This window comes from Haliotis asinina, chromosome 1 (assembly GCF_037392515.1).
Source record: "Haliotis asinina isolate JCU_RB_2024 chromosome 1, JCU_Hal_asi_v2, whole genome shotgun sequence".
In the NCBI taxonomy this organism is placed as follows: Eukaryota; Metazoa; Mollusca; class Gastropoda; order Lepetellida; family Haliotidae; genus Haliotis; species Haliotis asinina.
This window is the reverse complement of record NC_090280.1, coordinates 2,316,064-2,342,371: the sequence shown is the minus strand read 5'-3', so window position 1 is coordinate 2,342,371 and position 26,308 is coordinate 2,316,064. Positions and strand designations below refer to the sequence as shown.

At 41.9% G+C, this 26,308-nt stretch overlaps 1 protein-coding gene across 1 annotated transcript; it reads right to left on the bottom strand.

Moving 5' to 3' along the window:
• Positions 1 to 19,081: 19,081 nt before the first annotated feature.
• LOC137277678 (uncharacterized) lies at positions 19,082 to 26,079 on the bottom strand. The gene is made up of 10 exons (XM_067809587.1): positions 25,773 to 26,079; positions 24,965 to 25,253; positions 24,266 to 24,544; positions 23,521 to 23,670; positions 23,006 to 23,137; positions 22,697 to 22,833; positions 21,807 to 22,053; positions 21,476 to 21,571; positions 20,477 to 20,634; positions 19,082 to 19,654 (listed from the first exon to the last, which is right to left on the bottom strand). The coding sequence occupies exons 1-10, from the start codon at positions 26,016 to 26,018 to the stop codon at positions 19,223 to 19,225; spliced, it is 2,166 nt and encodes a 721-aa protein (XP_067665688.1). The 5' UTR covers positions 26,019 to 26,079; the 3' UTR covers positions 19,082 to 19,222.
• Between the last annotated feature and the right edge of the window lie 229 nt (positions 26,080 to 26,308).

The following is a 26,308-nucleotide window of genomic DNA, read 5'->3' as shown; positions in this document are numbered from 1 at the left end:
TACCTATTATAGTATATTAAGCTCGTTCCCCTGTCATATCATGTTTATGACCCGCATAAAATAATTTTGGTTTGTCACGAGTAGTTGGGTACTGAGGTTTATTTTGTTCAACGTAGCGGCCACAAAATTTCCGAGTCCCGTGCTAGGTGAGTGAGTAATTGAGTTAATATTTAACGCCACATCGGCAATATTGCATCTATGTCGTGACGAGAACGAGTAATTATAAAAATACAAATGAATTAATAGCACATGCATTGTAAAACCCTGTCAACGAAGGACAGTAAAACTAACTAGAATATCACAGAGTAGAATGTAAAACTAGTGAATAGACCTGAAACAATGTATCTACAGAGGACAATACAAAATAAAAATGAGCTATAGGTTGCCAACACCTGAAGGTAGATCACCATATTAAGGACCATGGGGACTTACAGTACATTTACTTCCTGCATGGACCCTAGTTGGATTTAGCAATTTAGACAAGTCTACCCATAAAGTAAAACACACTTATTCTACGATTAAAATGCTGTAAAACTGGAAAATTTACTTCAAATGTTTTTGGACTTATGTAACCTCTCAGGAGGATTATTATTTTACAGGACTTCAACCCCTTTGAAGGTACAGCCACTTTTTACTAATTTAATTTTCCAATTTTAAAATATGTATCTATTTAATACTTAAATGAGGGCTAATATTGCTAAAAAGATCCTTCATAGTTTGTGAATTAAAATACTGATCCCTTGTGATGGAATACTCAACACAGTCAAGCAAGATATGCTTGACTGTGATTCACCTTTCAAAAGTTATTCATAAGTATATCTCGTATGGCCAGTGCGACATTGCTGCAAAATGACCTCCTCAAATCTGGACTGACAACCCAAGTGGTTTTAACCAATATAAGGTTTCATTTCATGTAATTTATTTACACCCACTTGGGTGTCCGACCTATTTTGCATCAGATCTCGGAAATACGTTCTAATTGTAGCTTTATAATCAGAGTATAGAATAGGAAGTGAAGTCACGGATGTTTTGAGTGCTGCCTTAGCAGCAAGATCGGCCATTGTGTTGCCAGAAATGTCTACATGGCTGGGTAACTAACAAAAGACGATGTCGTATTGGCAAGTAGCAAGATTATTATATAATTCAATTATTTCTATTAAAAGTGGATGTTTACATGACAGGATTTTAATTGCCTGGAGGCAAGAAAGAGAATCGGAATAGGTAATATACTGTTTATGTCTAGGATGTTTTTCAATATATTTGAGAGTCGATAATATAGCGTTTGCTTCCACTGTGAAAATAGAACTCTTATCCGGTAATCTGAAAGATATTGTTCTGGATTCAATGACAGTGGCACAAGCCACTGTGCCACCATCCTTGGCCCCATCTGTAAATAAAGATTTCTATGTATTATACTTACTTTCTAATTGATTATGTTCATGTTTATATTGTAATTCATCTGTTTCTGATTTCTTAAACCTCGTCAGTGTTAGGGTCTAATTAACTGCCAATAAGGAGAAATAATAAGACGAAAGCAGACGGGAAGGCGATATATTGGCTAGCTCAATGACGCATGCAGACAAAAAAGGTTTCACTCTAAGTTCTAGAGGCGGAGAAAGAGAAGACTTTTTATTGTATAGATCCTCATAAAGAGGATGAATAGCACAGTTAAATGCAAGATTGGCCTCATTACATTGTACTTTTGTTATATACTGTAAGGAGAGTTTTATACGTCGTTGAGTAAGAGATGGCTCATCGGCCTCGACGTAACGAATGTCAATAGGACAAGTTCTAAATGACTCAAGACATAGTCTTAGACCTTGATGGTGGACAGGATCAAGCATTTTGAGGTTGCATTTGCAGGCTGCACCATAAACGATGGAGCCGTAATCAAGTTTCGAACGGATGAGAGATCTGTATAGGTGGAGTAGGGTAGTTTGGTCTCCTCCCCACTTTGAATTGGAAACTTTTAACATATCAAGTGCCTTCAGGCATTTAGTGTTAAGGCATTTAGTGTTAAGGCATTTAGTTTTAAGGGATTTAATGTGGGGTGGAAAAGTTAGATGTGAGTCGAAAATAAGACCCAAGAATATGGCCTCCTTTACTACTTTGATGGGGATGCCATTTAAAAATAATTCTGGACCTTTATGTGGTTTATACTTTCTGCAGAAATGCAAGCAATTTGTTTTTGTTATAGATCATTTAAACCCGTTTTCAAGTGACCATTTTTTTCAAATTTATTGAGACAAATTTGTAATTGCCTCTCTATTGTATGCATATTTCTACCTCCACAAGAACCATTAAAATCATCCACAAATAGTGATCCGTCTACTGAATCGCTGAAAACCTTAGAGAGACTATTGATTTAATACTTAATAAAGTCACACACAAAATACTACATTGTGGTACGTCCTGATCTTGATGAAAGTAGTCTAAGAGGGTCCCACACGTACTTGAAACTGTCTGTCATTTATAAAATTAGATATAAACTGAGGCAAGCGACCTCTCAACCCAAAAGAATGTAAATCTTTTAAAATGCCATGCTTCCAAGTAGTATCATATGCTTTTTCGAGATCAAAAAAGATTGATACTGCCTGTTGTTTTTTAATGAAAGAATTTTTAAGAAATGATTCCAAACAAACCAAGTGGTCAGTTGTGCTTCGGTTTTTACGAATACCACATTGTATATCAGTAATCAGATTGTTGGTTTCCAAAAACCAAACTAAGCGATTATTTACCATTCGCTCCATGGTTTTGCAAACGCAGCTAGTTAAGGAAATACGTCGGTAATTGACGGATCTGTATGATCCCTCCCAGGCTTTGGAATAGGAACAACTATGGCTTTTCGCCATGAAGGGGGAAAATGTTGTGTTATCCAAATATGGTCAAAAATGCCAAGTAACGTTTCGAGACATGATTCAGGCAAGTGTTTTAAGAGTTGGTAATGGATATCATCAGGTCCTGTTGCAGTATCGTGAGTCTGTGATAGCGCAGTATGAAGTTCGTGTAATGAAAATACCTCATTATAACTTCACCATTATCAGATTTAAAATTCACTGGTTTCTTCTCTAGGTTTGTTTGATAAGTCTGGAATTTTTCCAAGTATGACGTTTAATGTGTTTAAACGTTCATCGAGCTTTAGCGTAACCGATTTTTACATTATTTAAGTAATGCACAGTGGGATGAAGACGACAATATTTCTCTGCTTTCTTCCTCTTTTACCTAGCCTGTTTGCATTCATCATTAAACCATGGTTTACGGATGTGCGGATTTACTGAGGACTTAGGAATAGTCTCATCAGCTATATGTTTTAGTTTGTCCGAGAACATTTTAATTGGATCAGGTACATCCATGAAAAGGTCTGATTTAAGTTCCATAAGGCAGGTGGCCTGAAATAATGGCCAATTGGCCTTTGAAAAATTCCATCGGAAGGGTTAATTGCTGTAAGTACTGTTGGAGAATGGTCACTCAAAGATCATTATGGACTGACCATTCAAACTCATTATAAACGTTTGAATCAGTGAGTAACATGTCTAGGGAAGAATATGTTCCCGTTCCAGGATGTAAATATGTGTCAGAGCCATCATTGAATGTACATAAATTATTATCAGATATAAACTCTTCAAGAACTTTCCCTTTACTGTTGATATCAGGAGTGCATTGAGATCACCTATTATGATACAAGGTTTTGGTAATTGGTCATACAAATCTTGAAGATCATTCTGACGGCGAATAGAAGAAGGGGAGATATACAAGGAACAAAGAGTAAGGGTTATATGTAACTTAAGACGAACAGCAACAGCCTGAAGATTGGTTTTAAGAGGAACAGGGCTATTGACAATGCCATGTCTCACCAATATGGAAGATTCACCAGTGGTTTTGTCACCAGGGGATGAAAAAGAATGATAAGAATGGTATTTCGAACTTATCATTTTGTTTCAAGTACGTTTCTTGAAAACTAAATGCTGATGGTTTAAAATCTTGTGCTAGTAATTGTACTTCATTAAATTCGGTCCTACGTCCTCTGCAATTCCATTGGATTAAGGGGTTATTGTTCATTTTATAGCATGTGGTAGTACTGGGGAACGACATTTCCCCTTCCGAGGCGAACTGCTTCTATTTCGCGCACGGGGATGAGGAGAGACGTTCATGTCTTCTAAAAGTTGAAACGTGTTATAGATTTGTACAGGATCACGTGATCCCTTTTGTACTCGATCAGATTTTTGTCTATAATCTACTTTATGACAAGGATTTTTCACAACAGGCGATATTGTTTGTGATTCAGTCTGGCAAGCCGATGTTGCATGGTGTTTATCAACAGTAGAATCTAATGCAATTAAAGCAAGTTTGTCAGCTTTAACCCAGGTGATATCTGCCTGACATGCAACTGACAGAACAGACTTAGTATTGGGGCGAGCAACAACTGCAGAATATGGTACTGCTGATGACTGAGGGGAGACTACATTAACTAAACGTTTTGCCTCGTGATATGTGACAGTCTTTTGGATTTGGTCTTTGACAATTTCATATTCATGTTTCCAGACATGGCATGCCTTTGACGAAGACATATGATCTCCAAGACAATTGACACATTTTGGAGAAGACAAACAGTCAGAACCTTCATGATCATCTTTACCACATCTATAGCATGTTGCACGATTTCTGCAGGATTGGGCACCGTGACCAAACGTTTGACACTTGTAACAACGAAGTGGGTTTGGAATATACTGTTCCACTTCGATGTTACAATATCTAGCTTTTATGTACTTTGGGTGTTGGGGTTGAGAAAAAGAAATTAAGTATGTGTTTGTATTTAAAATTTCCCCATTTTTCTTAAACGTGAATCTTTTAACATGAATGACTCCTTGGTTTTGCAGTTCAGTAACTATTTCCTTTTCACTCATGTGGGCAAGCCAGCGGTCTCTGTCCCTCAAGATGCCTTTGCTACTGTTCAAAGACTTGTGAGGAGAAACTTAAACTTCAGTATTTGCAAGCTGTTTTGTGGCTATTAGGGTAGCTGATTGTTTTGCTGTTTTACGCTCTATGAGGAGAAACCCTGATCTAATTTTTCTAACAGTTTGGACATCACCAACAAGTCCATAAATTGCTTTTGATGTGGCAAACGGATTGAGCTTGAGTGGTTTACCATCAGTCGAAGATACAACCAAGAATCTACTCCATGTATCTGGATATCTGTTTGTGATATTTTCCTCATCAGAGGACAAACACTCATCTAGTGCTCGTTTATGTTTTTTGGGTTGAGCTATGGTTAATAACAGAAAGTTCACCATCCCAGTTCCCCACCCTCCACCGAGTATCACATGGACATTGCTATACACCAGTGGGTCTCCGACTGGCAGCACCAAGGATATTGAAATGGTATACTCCAGCAGAAGATTAATAGAAAATTAATCGATCTAACAGATTGCCCCATGAGCCACCGCCTTCTGGGCATAAGACTCTAAGTAAAGTTCATAACATCACTTTTCAAATCTACAAGTGTTATATGAGTGAAAAGCCAAGAGCAAAATTGAAACAATACAAAATCAAATTTGTGCAATTACATAATCCACGCACAGGGCTTGGCGTGACCAGCCGATTGGTCGAACCGGGCCTATTCGACCACCCGTCTAGGTGAAGTCAGGGCCAAGAAGGTGTATTGAGCAACAGGAATACGATTGCAGGCCCCTATTGCCCTCAACCACCAGGATCCCCTCCTCCGTCGACACAGGGCCGCAACCCACGGCAAACGGTTTGATGGACCAAATATCCACCCGGGTCCACTACGAGGGTGTTGGCAAGCTTTCGGCGTTATCCAGCACCCACCACGAGGAGGAACGACGGACCTTCTGATCCGAAGTCGGACGCCTTGTTCACATGACCAAAGAGGTTAAACCCGTCAGCAAGCTGACAAGGTAAGGATGTCATCTTTGGGATGACTCCACGCCCTGGCACATAGGGGGCATTTAATTAGGATCGGCAAACTCAACAGCAAAGATGAATATGAATAATAGGAAACTGTATGTCTCAAATAATTACGCTTGATATTCTTCATCGGAGGACGACTTACTGTAAATAATTCGGCGACGCTTTGCGCAGGATGCCAGTGACGTGTTCTCATCTCGTTGTTTCAAAGGCATTTAGAAGTTGGAGGAATCAAACTAAAAGTGCTTTATGGTTCAACCTCTTTATTATACAAGGTCACAACGTTTCGAGACAGGTCTTTTCACCTAAAGAAGAGACTAGAATCTGTCTCGAAACGTTGTGACCTTGTATAATAAAGAAGTTGAACCATAAAGCACTTCTCATCTCGGCTTGGAATTCCCACTTGTCGACATTCGGTGTTTATGTTGAAGACTGGGTCTGAAATTGGGTCTGAAAACACAGCCTACAACGAAGACGATTTCAAGCCTATTGTGTTCAGATTCTGGGAAGTACCTTTGCCCCTACATAAGAAACCACGGGAGGCATGGCAGTGACAATATCCTTGTGCGAGGACGCGAATGGATGCGGCTGACAGTGACAGTGATAGAGATACATGAGCGCCGCTCGTCTTTTGATGTTGTGTGTTAATGTGCAGTCCTAACAACTACACGCAGAAGGTATTCAATCTCTTGATTATATTCACAACTCTTCCAACCAATTGTCAGTCAATTTTGACGAAATCAATAACATGTTTACACTCATGAGAGATCTACTAGACGTATTTGTTTACTTATGTTTATAGATTGTTATATATTCATGAAGATTTTTATGGATGTCAACTTCTTTATATGAGAACACAACGTTTCGGAGTTAATGCTTACTCCTTCATCAGGTGATTGCATTTTGAGAATTGGGTACAGAGCTATATTTATATGTGCACATAAAACAGTAACAAAGTAACAAGTGGAATGAATTAACGAAAGCTGGAAGCCAGTATAAACAAGCACTGATATGAAGACAACAGTTATGATAACAATGATGGAAGCCAATGGTAATACATTACAGATGATAGGATATGTTTACATAAAACAGATAGGAGATAAGGACGATGTACATGATTGGGGATAAGGATGGAAGCCAATGGTGATACATTACGCATGATAGGATGATGTTACACAACACATGATAGGGGATTAAAGAGAGGGCCTTTTAGGACTTTTCTTAATGTAAACATGAAAACATTAATTCTATTACAATACAGGAAAATACAATCTAAACACCGGGCTATAGGTCACCATACTAGGGACCGTGGGAACTTAGCTACCCGCAGGGACCCTAGCTGGATTTAACTCATTCCTTCAGATGTTGGTATGCATAGATTCCGTTTTTAAGAATGCTCTCGTCACGATATGGCTGCAATACTGCCGATGTGACGTTGAATATTAACTCATTCACTCACTTCAGATGTTGGTGATGTTTGTGCTATTTAGCTTTACGTTAAAAGAACACATATACTACAGTACTTTTTCACGCAAAAAAAAATACGTGCGTGTTTTTGACGCGTACATTCCGATCTACCTATTTTGAAATAAGTGCCTTAAAAACAGAAACATATAGAAAAGCAACAACTTTTGAAATGATTGGAGGTAATGAGTATGTCACATCCAAAAGATTTGAACTACATATTAATAATGTTATTTGTGCACGCACTCGTACAAACACTACTGACTACTGCGGACACTGTTTACTACGATTAAAACATGAAACTTACATACCTTCTCCAGAGGACAATGATATATCAATATTTATCAATTAATTCAATTACTTTCAAAACCTTAGTGGTTTAAGGACTATGTACATTATTACAACATTGAAAACCTTGTTCCTTGTGATTGAAACATAGCTTCTCTTATGAGCGTACATGTTGCACGTCACTGAGGCATACTCACTCAGATGTTTGCAGGTGCTCGTCTTAAGAAATCTCAAGTGAAACAAATTACCTTGACTTGTCATGTTGAGTGGTTTCGTTTTACATCGTGCCTGCGCCTGTGTTCCCCCGCGCCTTTGTAACAATCCTTTGAGGTCTAGAATATAGGAATATAGTAATGAATCTCAATCAGAAGAACAGAGCAAGCTTAATCATTTTAACATTCATCGTCTGTCGTAACTCTCAAGCCATTTATTACTGCAATAATTTCAAGGTAAGAAGTGATTTTGTTTGTTTGTAGAATAACATTGCTCTCCAGACTTATTCCAGCTCTATGAAGGCGGTCTGTAAATAATCGGATCTGAACTAGACAATCCGGTGATCAACAGCACGAGCATTCATTTATGCCACTGGGATACGATGACATATGAAGACAAATTCAAACAAACCCGGATCTTTACCGCTAAAGTAAAATATGAAGCACATTACCTCCTGTCTCGGGATGTTTAATGTATCATGACAGGGTCAAAACAAGCACCACCAAAAGTAAATATACATTCATATACCACTATCTGGTCTGTAAATACTTTATCTGGTCCAGACACCCCAGTGAACAACAGCGAGACCATCGATCTACTCAACTGAGATTCGATGAAAGGTGTCCCCCTATCCCGTAATTCGCGTCTTACAACAAGCATGGATTACTGAAGACCAATGCCAGCACGGACCCTACCTGGGTCGGAGTTTGAAAGGAGCTGAGGTGGTGAAGACCTGTTCGTCAATAGCAACAGCGAAGGTGGCTATGGGTACTGCACACCGTTCATCTGAGTTGTCAAACGCAACAGTTTATGAACGTACGGTAACGTGGACTATTGCCCACTAGCAGAACCAGAGGAGGACTCACTCATCATATTACGTCTGAAAGTGGAAGTGGCAGTCAAAACTCTGAAACACGGGAAGTCAGCATTTACAACATACCTTCGAAAATGGCCCAAGCAGGAGGAGAGGCAGACATCACAGCCCTCATAACCATCTGCAGTAATATCTGGAGCACTGGAACATGGCCAACCACTTGGACACAATCGCTGATCATCACCATACCAAAAATAGGAAATCTGTTTCAAAGATGCAACAACTATCGTACCATCAGTTTAATTAGCCACCCAAGCAAGATCATGCTGAAAACTCTACTGAGCAGCCTAAAACCTGCAACGGAAACCATCATCGCTGGAGAACAAACATGAGTTAGAACAGGGAAAACCACCACTGAGCGGATCGTTGAAGCAACTCCGAGCAGATCATTTAAGGGAACTCTGCGAAATACAACACCAGCAAGGCCTTTACCATGTATTCATTGATTTCAAGAAAACTTCTGAACGTGGCATGCTGCCTGGTGGACCATCATGAGGAAATAAAACATCAACGCCATCCTTGTCCGAGTGATAGAACAACTGTACTTTAAGGCCACGCTGCTCCTGAATGGAGCAATGGTGACTGGTTCTGCGCAATAGTGTGAGTACGGTAGGGATGCCTTCTCTCATCCACCCTCTTCAATGTCGTCCTAAAGAGGATTATGGAAGATGCCCTTGAAGATCATGTAGGCACAGTCTCCACTGAAGGAAGAAATGTCAGAAATGTCAGAAATGTCAGAAATCTGCGATTTGCAGACGATATTGATGAATAAAGATGAGCTGACCAGCCTGATGGAACATCTTGGTCAAGCGACCTATGCAATTGGCATCAGAGCTAGAAAACCCAAGCTAATGACTAACAATACCCAAGGCATCACCCCAGAAATCTAAAAAACATCGGGACAAGTCTTGAAACAGTGAAGCCCTTCAAATACCTTGGCTCCATCATATCGGACGAAGGTCCAGAACCTGAAATTGTGACAAGAATAATATTGTACAAACAACAGCGATAATAGCAAAACTCCACACTCTTTGGAGAGTCAAGAACATCAGTCTGCGCTCGATGATGCAAATAATGCGATCCTTCATCTGTCGGTCTTTTTTACGCCCTTGAAATCGGGACACTTACCGTAGAGCTAGAAAGAAGGATCCCAGGAAGTGAGATGAGATGCTACAGAAAGAACCTAGGCATCCATGTGACGAACGAGGAGGTTCCAGAAAGATCATGGAAGCTATAGGACCCCAGGATGGCCTCCCCACTGTTGTGAAGATGCGAACACTAAAATGGTACTGGCAGGTTTTCCGTTGAAGAGGCCATGCAAAATTAATCCTGCAAGATACAGTTCAAGGAGGCCGGAGACTTGGAAGACAGAGGCTGGGAGATAACGTACAGGATGAACAGGGCTGAGCCTGGTAGATTCCCAGAGGGTGGTATAAGCGCAGGTGCCTCAACGACATCTACAGAAATCAAGGCATAAGTGAAGTGAATATGGACTATGCTCAACACATTTCGTATGATGTGTATTGTTCATCGTTGACATATTCAGTTTTAAACACGGAAACACACAAAGCAAATAGTTTGTAATACAACGTAATTGTTTATGTGAAGAACATAACTATTCACCCCATAGTATTAGGGACGTATGTTAAAATATGAAAACTTTAATATCTAAACTTGTTTTAGTGCACCGTCAGTAAAATATCAAAAGGAACGATATGTTGAGTGAGTGAGTTAATATTTAACGTCCCATCGGCAATATCTCAACCATATTGTGACGAGAACATTTAACAAAGAAAAGGACTGTATGTATATTATAAAATCTGTCGGCGAAGGACAGTAAAACAACTAGAATATCACAATGCGAATTAAAACTAGCGAAGAGAGTTAAAACTAATATCACTATTCGGACAATGCAACATAAAATCAGGCTATAGATTGTCACCATACTAGGGGCCATAGGGATTTACAGTACTTTTGCTACCTGCATGGACCCTACTTGGATTTACATCATCCCCTCAGCTGTTAGCAATTTAGTCACATCTAGCCAAAAATTAAAAATACACATATACTACGATTAAAACAGTGGAAGTCTATACGTACATGAAATGTTTTGGAACTTACGTACCCTCTCGGGAGGACAATAATTCGATATGTTGAGATGAAGTCATTTATGCACTCACCGTTGTGGACACACTTTGTTTGACCACTCCGAGGCTGTATACATTTAGTTCCTGGCTGACATTCAGAACAGGGATCCTTTGAAATGAGAGAAATGTTAAGACTTCATGTAAGCATACAGAAAGCATGTATGAAGAAAGCATACTGTCATCATCATCCTCTGCCAGTTAATTCACATTATTAACTTTACTGTTATCAACTCATCTCACGTATCGGGGAGACAGATTCTGTTGGGATAAGGGAAGATACCAATAGTTACAGTGATTCCAGTAATCTTTGGGTGAGTGAGTGAATGGCTGAGACATAATGTCATACCTTGATGATGCACTCTATCTTTGTCTATTTTACTAATTCAGTTGTTTGTTTGCACATACTTTCAAACGACGCAGCAGGTTAAAATTACTAGGTAATACCAAAGAACCATGGACCTCATTTACAACATTTGACGAGCTGATAATCTGGTGGCAAATAATATACTTCCTCTAGAGACGCCATGAGCTTGACATTTTATCTCATGATACTTAGAAGACCAAAAACGTTACAGGTAGTGTAGGTTTAACATGTGAACAGGAAATGGTAGTCGACCAAGGTAGTATTTTTTGTTTTTCTCTTCAGACCGTAACCGGTTTCTCAAACCAGTGGCGATACCTGGTTTCAATTCGCGCATTATCTGCACGTGGAAGTTCATTATAAGCGCCAGTTTCTGTCAGTCGCTTTTTAAGGCCAGGTAGCATCACGCTGAATTCGACAATATGTTGCTCTACTCATACAGGACCGCAGTACGTCACGAAAGTGTATGTATGCTTTATTTCTGGTATTTTTTACACATTTCATGCCACAGAAATATTCTAAGCATTTTAATGTTATTGCCAGGTATGTTTCCCACTTCATGCAAATCAAACCCGATACTTTCGGAATTTCATAACATTTATGGAAATTATCGTTATTTCGTTATGTTCAGCATAATATTTTGAGCGATGTGTATGGGAATTTTGGTGGTATTTACTTGCAACTCTTCATGCACTTTCACATTAACATGTTCATGAAAGTAGGTTTAAAGGAACACTGGCTTGTATTATGTATCTGTACGTTGCTATAATATGACCGTTCAAAATACATGTGTTACTGTATGGACCTGGTTGTTTATATGGACTTGTGGTCACCTTATTTGGTACAGCTTTTTACCTTACTCCACGCTGTCATTACCAAAGTCCAGTGGTCAAAAGTCCATATATGCATGTCAGCAATGTAAGTTGTACCGGTAATAAAGGTGATGAATGGAAGCGGATTTCGGGTTCGCTGTTCAGCATACGTTTCATATTGATGAAGATGAACAGACTTGCATACGTGTTGACTGATTGCTGACGTAATAGTGTTGATATAACAGTTCATACCGTGCAACAAAGATAAACTCAAAGATATGAGAGACACATTCCTTGTCTTCAGATCAGGCTGCTCCACTTGTAAAGGTATTCAACAGCATATAGCCAAAGCAAATTGAAACGTATCCTCAAATGCCGATTTCAGGGTCACAATGGCAATCGATACTGCAGATGATTTAGGAGTAACCAGATTGAAAAACCAAAACTGATATTTCCTTGAAATCACAAATATTGTGGCAATAAGATTACATACACTGGTTGAACAATGGAGGCAGTATCAGCTAGATGCATCTGGTACCCAAGATTATAATCTCTCACTTCCAGATTTAAAACAGTGATTCATGACGTGAATGTTGTTAGCACTTGCCATATCGTAGGCTTGTCCACATGCAGTAGGAGTATGGTGAAGTGAAAATGTTTTATGTTACTGTGCTCAACAATTACATTAATTTCTGCAAACATACTTGTCCAGAAACAGTCTGGACTATTGCCACTTCTGAAAAACAATTTGACAAATTCTGCATGCTATTCTCATGGAAGCATATCAAGGACTAGGAAAACGAAAAATAGAGAAATCATCCAAAACTAACATCAAAAGATGACATATCCCCACGCCCCTACATATTGGAAACAACAAATCATCTGATTGTTACTTGATGTTTTCTTAGACTCGAGTTAGGATCGTTGCCATGGAAATAATGAAAATTAGAAATGCCTAATATCCGTAAACAGCAAAGGACATCACTTCAAGATCTGTTTCATACATCTGCCATGTTCTGTTGAAAGATATCAAATGGGGTTTTGGGTTGTGCTCAGGTTCAAAAGGGAGGGGTCCAAATCGTTTGCATGGAAACCCAGAAAATGATAAAGCACAAAGACACGTAAATAGCAAACGGCACTAATATGAACCTAAGTCTAAAACTAAGTCCAAAACGTTTCCATACAAACCAAGAAGAATAAAAATGTACAAAATCTGTAAATAGCAATAGTCCCAACCTTAAGTTCAGTGTGTTATATCTACCAATGTTGGTCTAAAAATATTGAACGATTTTTGACGGACGAACGGACGGACAGGAAGGCAGACGAGGCGACGACTGTATTACATTTACACTGTACAGTCTGTTAGTAAAGAATGGGCGCACAAGATTCTCTCGTATTTCGCTTCACGAGTTTTTCAATGAAACATTTCCGTCATGTGTGCCCTTGGTCGCAGTTTTAAACTATATCTCTATTTGTCGTCAGGATGAGTACATCCAATGCTTGAATGTGTCGGTTACTGATTTAATCATATTTTGAATCATATATATCAGTTTACAGTTTTGTTCACGAGCATGAACACGAACATCGCTACACGATTACACTCAAGTAGCATGACACAGTGCGGAACTACCCTTGATTGCCCTTAACTAACCTTGAGATCAGTGTCTCAGTATAAGGGTAATGCAAATAGCAGCATGTCAGACAAAGTACCGTCAGACAAAGTGTCAGACAAAGTACCGTCAGACAAAGTACCGTCAGACAAAGTACCGTCAGACAAAGTACCATCAGCACACAGGTAAAGGCTTCACATAACTATATAAACGATATTCTGTCCATTGCTTTACTTTGAAAGAGTGAATTTTATATTCTTACAAAACTTGCTTTTCTCCGGCAAATCCAGACTTCATTTTGTTCCAATTTCTTCCGTTTAATTGATGAACCATTACTTGATGCCATGTGTATCCTGGCAACCAGCGTTTTGGAATTGAATGTGACACGACTGCAGCTAGCAAGCTGCAAACATATAGTCAAGGTCTGAAATATCCCATATGGTTCCATTTCAGCAAGAGGAGTGCCATATTGCTCTCCGTGTGTACATGTTCTGAAACCAGCCATGTCTTTGACATCAGTCATGAACATTGCCATGGGCATCACGATAAAACAAAGCCATGGCGACTCAGCTTGCATTCTCAGAACACTTGACCTCTTCGAAGCAATCACTACTAGCATTTGACTGTAAAATGTTATACCTCTATCGTGTAGGGCTGTTATTCCGAAACTATGTAATATACATTCACGTGATCTGACAAATGAACGCCACGTCAAACCTCTCAAAAGTCACCTTTTGAAGTCCAGGGGTCACTACCTCTGCCCACAACATGCCTAGATTTGGTGCTAGCCACTCGCATTGACTGCCTATTCAACAACCGGTGTCAAGTTCCCTCATAATGGTATATCGAATGTAATAATTACAACAGTTTAAGTTTATTATCCATAACTGAATTTTGAAGTAGAGTATTTGATATGAGAATTGAGCAACTTTATCCATGCTGTGGTAAGTACATTCTGCATGGTAAGTCTATTAGAGCAACATGGTTAATGAGCCTAAATATGACTGTGGAGTATCAAGGAGGAGATGTAGACAAGCAAAGTGGAATTTCCACCAAGATGTGAGTAAATAATTGCTTTCCGCCAACTGTTGTACACAAACTACAACTGCTGATGTGCATTGCATGACGTGCATATCAACCACATAAAACCACTCGCTGTAACGTGTTGTCTCAGGACCATACTGGACATGGTTATCCTGTCAGTCTAAGTAAGGCTAGGCTGTATTTTAGTCCTATTTTATTTTCCTTTTTTAAGAAAGAATTATTTTATCATACAATAGGCGGTGTTCTCGGAAGGATAAAGCCAAAGGATATTAAAGAAGTCATATGCAAATTTTAGGGACTACTTTCACACTGTAAACAAACATAGCGTCACGCCCATCTATCGGCGATCGTTTCCAGATTGACGTACGTGGTTAGGGTACTTTGTTTGGAGATTCAGTAATGGGTGGCACAATAACTGTAAGCATTTTCCCAACTTCGATCGTATCCGCTACGTTTTGACCATCGTTCCTAAAGAACAACCTGGCTCATGGACTGTCACTTGACCTTGGTGTCGACAGAATCAAATACGCTCGTTATACGCCGGAACGTGTTTTATCAGGGTACTACAATGAACTACATCTGTCAGCCCTTGCACATTTGTCTCTCCTCACCAGGACATTAAAAACATTACTTCACCAAACTTTTCATATAGATCGGTCTAGTTGTAAACCTGTGTATTTTGCTAGTTTTGGATTTCTGAATAGATATTTTTTTGCGTTTCCCTGGCAACAAGTTTGACTGAATTTGGTGAGAGTGCTCCTTACCAGTGCAGGGCCTGAAACCGTTTCAATACTCTCCACTTTGCTATGTGGTCAAAGACTTTCTCGACATGTCATCGTATCCCAACTTCGTAGATGGATGCCCACGCCATTGATCACTGGATTGTCAGGTTCAGACACCATGCTTTACAGACTAACCCCGTATAGCCAGAATACTGCTGAGTAGGGGTAACGTTCCCCGGTATCGCATGTCCCCGACGCACATCGTAATACCATTGTCTGTAACGTTCCCCGGTATCGCATGTCCCCGACGCACATCGTAATACCATTGTCTGTAACGTTCCCCAGGATCGCATGTCCCCGACGCACATCGTAATACCATTGTCTGTAACGTTCCCCGGTATCGCATGTCCCCGACGCACATCGTAATACCATTGTCTGTGTCCCAGGTAACCAAGGATGACGACGGGTAAAATATGAAGACCGTTTGATAGCAGCTCGGCAAATAATGCAAGCTTTTTTCTGATTCGTTCATCAGTGTGGATGAAGTTTTGGCCATCCCAAAATATAGAGGCCATAACCTTCCTGGTCTTGGACCAGCTTTTATAGAAATTATTCTACGTTTTGGTAATATGATTTTCTCATGTCATTACTTATGAGTATTGCCTACAGAGCTTCACTTTAGCTGGTGGGTATTTAATCTTAGACGTATGGAGATATCAGTTTCATGTAAAGGATATGCAACATTCTTCAATTATATACAGACATTTTTTCTCATGAACATATAAGTACACTGAACCGCAAAAGAAACGGCAATCCCTTTTTGAAATCGGTAATCAGTTCAATTCAAACTCATGCAAATAACACAATAATTGTCAGATAGATTTAAAAATCATCACGACTGATTATTACCTAAAAACGAATTTCAAACAATTACAAGTAAAAAAGTCAACAGGTGGCGCGACAGTGCGATCCGAGAGTTAGTAACGTGTATGGTCTCCTTGAGTATTGACAAAAGCTGGCATCGTCTGTACATGGAGTTGATAAGAAGATTGATGAAGACCAAAGGAGCTTGTTCCCAGTCTCGCTGTTACGAATGAGAGAGTTAGGCCGAAGTTTTTGGACTTGGTCGCACATCATTGAGCCTCCTCTGAATCTCGTCCCACAATTGTTCTATCGGGTTTAAGTCTGGACAGAGGACAGGCCATTGAAGAGTTGTATGCCGTGTTGACGGAGAAAGTCTGTAGTTGTTCTCGCAGTATGGGCACGTACCTTATCCTGCTGGAAGATGTGGTTTCCATGATGAACAAAATGTGGCATGACGAAGGGTCTCAGCGCTTGATCAGTGTAGCGGGCAGATGTTACGCCATTTCTTCTACCAGGACCAATATTCTGGAACAATAGAGGGCCTAGCTTGTGATGAAGAGCAATTGCACCCACACCGCTATGCTGGGATCACCCCGGAAACAATCATTTGCAAAACGCTCCCTTCGTCGTCGCAAGGCTCTCACTCTGCTATCACTCATCATGACGCAATACCAGCTTTCGCTGGAGAAAGTTCACAAGTCCCGGTGACACCAATTCCGATGATGTGTGGCCCACTGGAGACGAGCACGACAATGTCGACTAATGACGACCGGACCCCCGGTAAGGCATGCAACAACTAACGTTCCTCTGCCTCAAACGCCTGAGCACTGTATCGGCACTGATTGGTCTCTGGTGATTACCAATGGTAGTCCGTGCACTCCGTGCTTCTGGTGGCTTGGACTCGTTGCTGCAGCATATTGTTCGAACATGAACAGAAAGATGATTTGCAACATGTCTTGCAGTATGGCCAGCATTCAGTCTTCCTAGATCTGTTCCTTTGTTCCCTTGATAATCGTGGCATGTCGCTACTGTCGACAGTGAATGATTCGATGCATGTTCGGTCCCTCTTCTTATAGGGATGACACCTCGGGATGCACGTGCATTGTCATATTTATGAAATAATCACGAAATCTCGTTCCATCATAAGTTTAGTAACTGCGTTTTGACGACATGTGTTTTTTGCATCAAATACAGAACCTGAAACCAAATTTTCCTGAACATTAACTAAGTCTAACTAATATTTAAAAAGTGAAAAAATACTAAACATTAAGATGAAACATATCTGTCACAATGTTTGGTATGGTGACGTTTCTCTTGCCGTTCAGTATTTTTTAGACTGTCCGTAACCTGTAACATGTGTTCTTATGTACAGCTAACAGAAACTGTGTTCTGCGGAAGTGTGATATATTTTGGGACAATGAGTGAGTGAGCTTAGTTTTACCCCAGACGCAGCAATATTCCAGCTAAATGGTGGCCGTCTGTAAATAATCCAGTCTGGACAAGACAATCCAGTGATCAACAACATGAGCATCGATCTGCGCAATTGGGAACCGATGACATGTGTCAACCAAGTCAGCGAGCCTGACGACCCAATCCCGTTGTACGCCTCTTACGACAAGCACAGTCGCCTTTTATGGCAAGCATGGGTTGTGAAGGCCTATTCTACCCTGGGACCTTCACGGGTCATTGGGACAATGACTAACCTGCTTCTGTACAAAAGATCCCATACATGACAGTATTGTGACAGTTGCTCTCTACAGACGCCTTTCAGGTCAAAGGTGTTCCTTGAGCTCATTCAAAATACTTCGAACTCTGAAAAGATATTGTAATGATTATGACTGCCATATAATTCTGCACTGTGAACACAATATGGACAACAGAAATAACTTCTTTTCAAATCTCATAGATCTCTTTGATGTGGATGTTTATGTACAAATAGAATTACTATCTGAAGATGAAATGCTGTCACTGCTTTCTGGGGGGGTGAACTACCAATAACTAATGATATTGATGAAATGTCATGGAGATGCATGATTTTCTTCTTCTGTAAATACTTATATTCCTTGCTTCCCTCTCCAAACTTCTCTTTTGTTTGTGCAGATGATATAGTTATGTATGACTATATGAATGTATTGTAGATATATTGCTGTGGTAATGTTGCTGTCAATATTTTATGTATATGTTTGTAATGATCTTCGGACTGCAGTCTGGAGGAAATAAAGATATTCATTCATTCATTCACATATCTGTCACAATGTTTGGTAGGGTGACGTTTCTCTTGCCGTTCAGTATGTTTTAGACTGTCTGTAACGTGTAACAGGTGTTCATATGTACAGCTAACACAGAAACTGTGTTCTGCGAAAGTGTGATATATTTTGGGACAATTTTGGGATCTGCTTCTGTGCAAAAGATCCCATACATAGTATTGTGACAGCTGCTCTCTACAGACGCCTTTCAGGTCAAAGGTGTTCATTCAGCGTTAATAGCATGTGATCATTTCTGGAAGCGTGTTAACACCATTTAAAGAAGCATTTGTAATGTGACGTTGTTTGAAGATTGTAGACCAACGTATACTTTTTTTGTGCAGCCTGTGCCATTTCTAGAAGCCTGATATATGTTGTTGTTTGGTGAATATTATCACGGATTTAGTTGACATAGCCACTGGCTTCCTATTTTGCATTACCTTTACCACAGTACCGCTGACACGAACATAACAACACTTAAGGATTGTTTAAAAATCGTTTTCCAAATGGAACGTGACGTTATCAACACGTTTATTATTCAGGTACATCACGATGTTGGTGATTCATACAGCATGCAATAAACTGACATTGACACGAAATCAGGGATTTTCCATCTATTGACGTGACGATATATCTGATGGTTAAATCGCCACCTTTACGTAACACACACGTAGGCAGTGGGCTCATAGCGCATGCCCAGAGGACACGACTGTACCCAGTAGTTGCCTGCCACGTCACAATGTATAAACTTGGACTGGTCTGGATGGGGGTAAAACAAGATAGCAGATCCCGCCACACATGGGTTGTGGATAGTGACGGGCTGGGGTGTAGACGGGTCAAACTCATGAAAGAAGTCTGCCACGCACGTCTTCGCGATGTCGTTCCAGAGGAAGCTGGTGTCACAATGTTGTACCCAGGCACCTCCCCATACATCACAGTGGATGAACTTGTGTTTGTCCTGGGGGTAGGGGAAGAAGTATTCGTCCTTCTGTATCATCTGGGGCGTGCAAGGATTCTGGATGTTAGACGGGAGGAGGGTGCCCCCACTTGGAACGGAAACGCTCGCAAATCCACACGACATAGTTTCCTAGAACAGAGATAACTTTCATTTATTACCTACCCTGAGTCCACCCAGACCTACACTACCTACCCTAATGCACCAAGGCATACACTACCTACCCTAATGCACTAAGACATACCAACCTTGAATTCACCCAGATATAAACTACCTAACTGCATAGGTAAGACATGCACTACCATCCCTGACTCTACCCAAAAATATACTACCATTCCTGAATCCAGAAACTGTGTACCATTCCTGAATCCATCCAAATATACACTACCATTCCAACTAGATATACACTACCAGCTTTGAAACCACCCGGATTTACACTACCATCTTTGAATCCACTCACATATAAACTACCTAAATAAATCCACAAGACATGCACTACCTTCCTGAATCCACTCAGACATACACTACCATCACTGAATTCACCCAGACATATACTACCTTCCTTACATCCACCAAGATATACGCTACGTACCTGAATCCACCCAAAGATACACTATTATCCCTTACTCCACCTACACATACACTACCATTCCTGAATCCATCCAGAGATGCACTACCTACCCAGAATCCACCCAGACATACACTGTCATAATTGAACCCACCAAAACCCACACTATCTTCCTTGAATCCACCCATATATACACTACCTATTAGCTTTTATGCCACCTCACCTCACCTCACCTCACCTCACCTCACCTCACCTCACCTCACCTCTATCCCGCCCTACCCCTACCCCTACCCCTACCCCTACCCTAAACTACCCTACCCTAACTCTAATTCTAATCCTAACCCTATCCCTAACCCTGTCGAAAACGTGGACATCACGTTGTTCACCTTGTTGAAGATGTCGTGGTCGGGGCACATGGTGACATACATCTTTCCGGTCAGGTCGCATTTGATGAACATACTGGAGTCATAGGGGTGAGGGTGGACGAACACACCTTTGGTAATGCTGTCGGGGGTGCAGGGGTTGGCGAGGTCGCCCCAGGTATCTGAAATGATCACATAGCAGTTAGAGAAAAGGGAGACAACTGCGATCTTATTAGGTGCAGTCAGGAGCAATTTTAACTTGGCAGTATGTATGTGTATCCAACCCCCCCACCCCACCCCCCCCCCATGCTTGAAAACGGTATAAGCATATGCCGAAACATGGCTATTGTACAACTTTATCATCCACAAGGACTTGTCATTCTCATTATTTGCGTCTCTCTAACAGAACAAGTATCGTCTTTTGAAATAAGTAGGCATGGCGCCGTCCGATACGTGGAGGGCAATCCATCGTCAACAGTCAATGACCATGCGATACATATGGACTTGCTCAGATATATGATACATATGGACTTGCTGAGACATGAGACACACGTGGACCTGCTCAGACATGAGGTACATATGGACCTGCTGAGACATGTGATACATATGGACCTGCTCAGACATCAGATATATGTGGACATGCTCAGACATGCCATACATATGGACCTGCTGAGACATCAGATATATATGGACATGCTCAGACATGCCATACATATGGACCTGCTCAGGCATGTGCTACATATATGGACCGGCTGAGACATGCGATACATATTGACCTGCTCAGACATGCGATACATATGGACCTGTTCAGACATGCGATACATATGGACTTACTCAAAACTGCGATACATATGGACCTGCTGAGACATGCGATACATATGAACCTGTTCAGACATGCGATACATATGGATCTGCGCTGACATGCGATATTGATCACATCAACTGACGATTTTCAAGTCTCGCATCTCCGATATCTGTGTACTGTTGTCACAGATGAGTCACACATAGCATATTGATACGTACTATCGTCACAAATGAGTGTCTTCACCTCTGCATGGATGTAGTCCTGTTTCGTGCAGTTTCTTAAGACACCGTTTTCCTGGCACAGTATCTGGATGTCTGCAACACACAAGACACAATTACCAGTTTCACAACCAATGTAAGCCCTGTGTAAACAACTGACTAGGAGTCCGTTACTGTCCACAAAGCAAAGTGCCACCTCGGAGAGAGGTCTTCATATAGTAGCGACAACATACATGATAAGCAAATATTGATGTTGTGAATCGAGAGACTTGACACATAATGCAGCCAACCATTCACACAATTACAGCCGCCAGGGAGTATACCGGATTACCTTGCTTCTTGTCCACAGACACTGAGTACTTGGCGTCCTGGCATTTCAGGAGCCCCGAGGCAGAGTCCGGAAGTTTGGTGCCGATGACGGTGACATATAAGGGTCTGCCGTCATGAGAGCCGGCCAGGGAGATGATGGCCGGCTGGCCGTCGGTCGCAGAGAACTTTTGGTCAAAGAAAGCTGGGCCTGGATTGGGTGTCTCTGATGATGTGTAGATGTCCAGGACACCACACGTCACTTCAGCCTTCTGTGAAGGTCAAGGACAAGGGCGTGAGTAACAATGTGAAAATAAGGGTATAACCATTTCCCCTGGGGTATAATTTATGCCAACTAAATGATCAAGAAACACTCCTCAGAAATTACATCTCTAGTTGCCATCGGGTCGGGACGCTGAGGTAGCATAGTAAAGGTTTTGCTGAACACTTGGGTTTCATTGCCCACGTGTGTGAAGCCCAACTCCGGTATCCCCTTGATATTCCCAGAATATTGCTAAAGTTGCCTACAACCATACTCACTCACTCCAGGTGTACACCAATAATCTGGCGTTGCACATGACCTTCCCAATTGCATACAAAATAGTGATCCACTGCCAGAACTTAAGAAAGGGCCGTGGAAATATTGGTTTCAGAATATTTGCTCGAACTAAGTAATTATAATCATGATATTATCAGCCTGCCAACTGGTACATCTTCCTAAATTTCAAGTGACAAAACGTCCCTTTCCGACTTCAAAAACGTACACCACCCAAGACAGTTCTTGGTTTAAACGTCGTGTGTACCTTCTAAGACGTCTGCCCTTTTCGAACACCACTCTGACCCATAAACTAAGACATCCCACAGCAGAAACCACCCTCAACCAGCTACCCCCGTTACACAAACACAAGTACCTACCACAACATCTCCCCTTCCGGTCTCAAAGTGCCACTCCTGATCAATCTTGATTGTGGTCTTCTCGGTAACATTGGGCATCAGTTCCTTGACGATCGTTGAATTGGCGTTCATGGTGATGTTGCTATACACGATGGGGGCTGAAATATTCACCTCAAACTAAGTCTGTCAAACGCTTTGTACTTAGGACGACTCAATATAGAGCCGTGAAGTTTTCCTGCTTGCTAGCGCTGTTTATATTATTCACATGATTTATATGCTACCGAAGCTGAACATTTCAGTTGTGTTAAATACTACCCGTCAGTTTTTTACCTGAACAAGAACCTTTCCTCATCTCATTGAGGAGACTGTCTATCTCTGAGAAGTTGTCCAGGACGAACACATGTGTGCAGTTGGGGTCCGAGGCTACAGCCTGCAGTTCCTGTCGATTGATGGAGCCAATACCTGCAGATACAGTGGTCGGGGACTTGGTAAATCAGCATCTCTGGTTCTGGATACTGAACGTGGGAGGGGACACAGGATATCAGAGTCTCTGGCAATGGACACTGACCGTGGGCGAGGACAGAGAATGATCAACATTTCTGGTACTGGACAGTGAACGTGGGCGCGGACAAAGTAAATCAGCATCTCTCATTGTTTACACAAAATGTGTTGTTGAGGGCACAGTAAATCAGCATCTGATGAATGCTCAGAAAGAGACAGTGGGCGTGGTTACACGGATATCAGTGTCAGCTTGTTGTGAGGTCAAGTCAAGGTTTGTTTTGTGACGCCATTGTCAAGTAAGACGTTCCTTGACAAGTCCATCACTGTTATGTAGTGGAACGTACCGACAGTGAAGAATGTGATGCCCTTGCTTTTTGCCCTCTCTGCAGCTGCAACGGTGAAGTTGAGGTTATTAGACGCCCCGTCAGTCAACAAGATGGCCACCTTTGGTACCCCTGGCCTCGCCCCGTGTGTAGGGTTGAACACTTCTTCAGCTGTAACAGAAGACATGTCAACTGGTGAAGCAAGGTGTGGTCAAGAGGTTACGATTGGTGAGCGAGGGGCACATTTCGCTTTTCTCAAGCGTGTCACTCTAAAGCGTGTGTAACCTCGATGCACCAACGTCAGTAATCGAACCCTTGCCTTCGGAGTGAGTGAGTGAGTGAGGGACATTCCAGCATTTTCACGTTTGGGAACACCAGAAATGAGCTTCAGACATTACCTACATTGGGAATCGAACCTGAGTCCGACAAGACGAACCAACGCTATAAAACAGGCTACCCTACAGTCCAGGGGCCCAAACTATACTACTCAACTTCGCTACGAGTTCACGAGGAGTTGTTCTGACATATTCAGGCTCGTGTTCCTGTCTGTTGCTATGTTGCTCTGGGAGCGGTGGATTAGTCCAGTGGTTAAAGCGTCACGTCGGAAACATGAGTCTCCACCAGTCGTGATATTGCTGTAATATTTTTTTAAATGTCTTTTCTATATGGAGACACATGGAAGTTGGGATTCACACACAGATACCCGTATTGCTCTATTGTCCAACACATTATACTATGACAACATGACAAGCCTTCATGAACCTACTGGCCAGATCAATGGCATCAAATGTGTGCGTGCCGCCGTCATCTTTCTTGATACGCACGATGGCATCGACGACTTGAGACTTGTTGGAATACGTGTCGAAGTAGAAGGACACCTGCGACAGAGTCCCATAGACGACGGCAGCGAAGCGGGTGGCATCTGGACCGAAGTCGAGAGCCCTGGTGATGTTCTGTATGAACATGAGCATAGTGATGTAGTCGGTGAAGTAGATGCTGCCACTGCTGTCGATGATAAACGCCAAGTCCAGCTGCCCTTTACAATCTGCAGAACACGAAGAAGAGAATCAGTAGGGAACAGACTCTATCGCTATCATCTAGTACATACGCCGGTATAGTAAAACAGATGTTAAGGAAATGATAGTCTTAGATGAACTAGTTAAATGTCAACAGCCATCGTTGACTAAGGCATGATAAATTCTACCGATCTCAACCTATGAGAGACAGCCTAACTTCCATCACCGACTAAGGCCCACTCACCCCAATCATAGAGAGAGAGCCTAACCTTCATCACCGACAGGCCTATTCTCTACAACCATAAATGGAGCTTCACCTGTCAAGGTCTACACCACTCAAACCTGGGTAAAGGCCTACCACCATCACTTAATAATGCTCACAAAGAAAACTTTCTTGTTTAGTTTCAGATTTTAGACCAGGTACTGTGTAAGGCCTACAGCTTCCATACCGTCCTTGACGACGTTGGCGGCACTGATGAAGTCGGAATCGGGGCTGCCAAGGTGGTAATAATGTGACCAAGTGTCGGCCTGTCCCACCAAGTCACCAGGCATGGTGTTGATGAAGCCCAGCCTGATGAGCATGTAGAGAGAAGCAGCCAGGCCAGAGTACAGAGGCTTTCTCAGGTCCTGCCATTCGGTGTTCTGCCATGTGATGTTGAAGGACGACTCGATCAGCGAGCATTCCTCGAACACGATGAACGGGCAGCGTCTTGTGGCGTTAAACTTGGCCTCGTCAACCTAGAGGGTTAAGACTTGAATGAGTGTGTGAATGGCCGTGTGAGTGTGGGGTGAAGGGGGACGTTAAAGTGGACAATGAGCTGTTGAAAGATGAGTGCAAGAGGACATCCGTGATTCGGTCTGTTTGTCTCCATACACGTATAGCTATGTGTGTCTCTATATTGCGTACACGCATAAAACATTGTACATACGTTTGTGTATGTGTATTCAAGCAAATCCATATATACCAGTCTGCAATACAGATCCCGGTTACCGTGGTTACCGTGTGTTTGAATCCTGGATCTCCCAGACTGTCACCAGCCCAGCCGAAGGGATCGGGTAGGGTCATCGTGGTAGGACCATTGCGGAGATGGTCAAGGAAAGCCATGTTTCATGTCCATCGATATGTCCATCAAATAGATCGACACTGCACTGACACGCAACGTATACAGTGTTCAAACACGTGCACAAGAGCAGTTTCATTTTAAATAACGACTCTATATAACGGAGATGACAATTCACTTATTGTGATGCACGCACCTGCCAGATTCCCCCATGGAAGTCTTTCCTGTAGGTCTTGGGGTCTTGGCCATCTTTGGACTCTACATACGCCAGACGCCGGAGGAAGAGCCTGTCCTCGGGAAAGATGCAGTTACTGCGGATCCTGTCCACAACTGTCTCCACGACGTCTTTTCCCTTCGACCCCGGCAACACAGTGAGGTCGACGGTCTGCCCAGCGACCACGGCGAGAAGTAATACCAGCAGAGCTCCAGACCGGACGTCCATGGTGAAGGCGTTGTCTGTCAGGGTGGCTGCAGGCTGGGGTATAAATATCGGGTCTTTCGACTGCACTGGGCGTGAGTGGGTGGATGATTGTGAGGCACCAGTGACATCTGCTCGCTAGATACAGTGTAATGTTGGGCGGGGGTAGTGCTGATGTATGACCACAGATAAGTCTGTTTATTTGACAGTTTCACGGAGACGTTAAACAAGCCTTAATTATTAGGGTGACAGGACAAGCCGGGCACTGTTTGTGGTTTGGCTACTGTTGCGGTACCCGTGCTACATGACGTCGA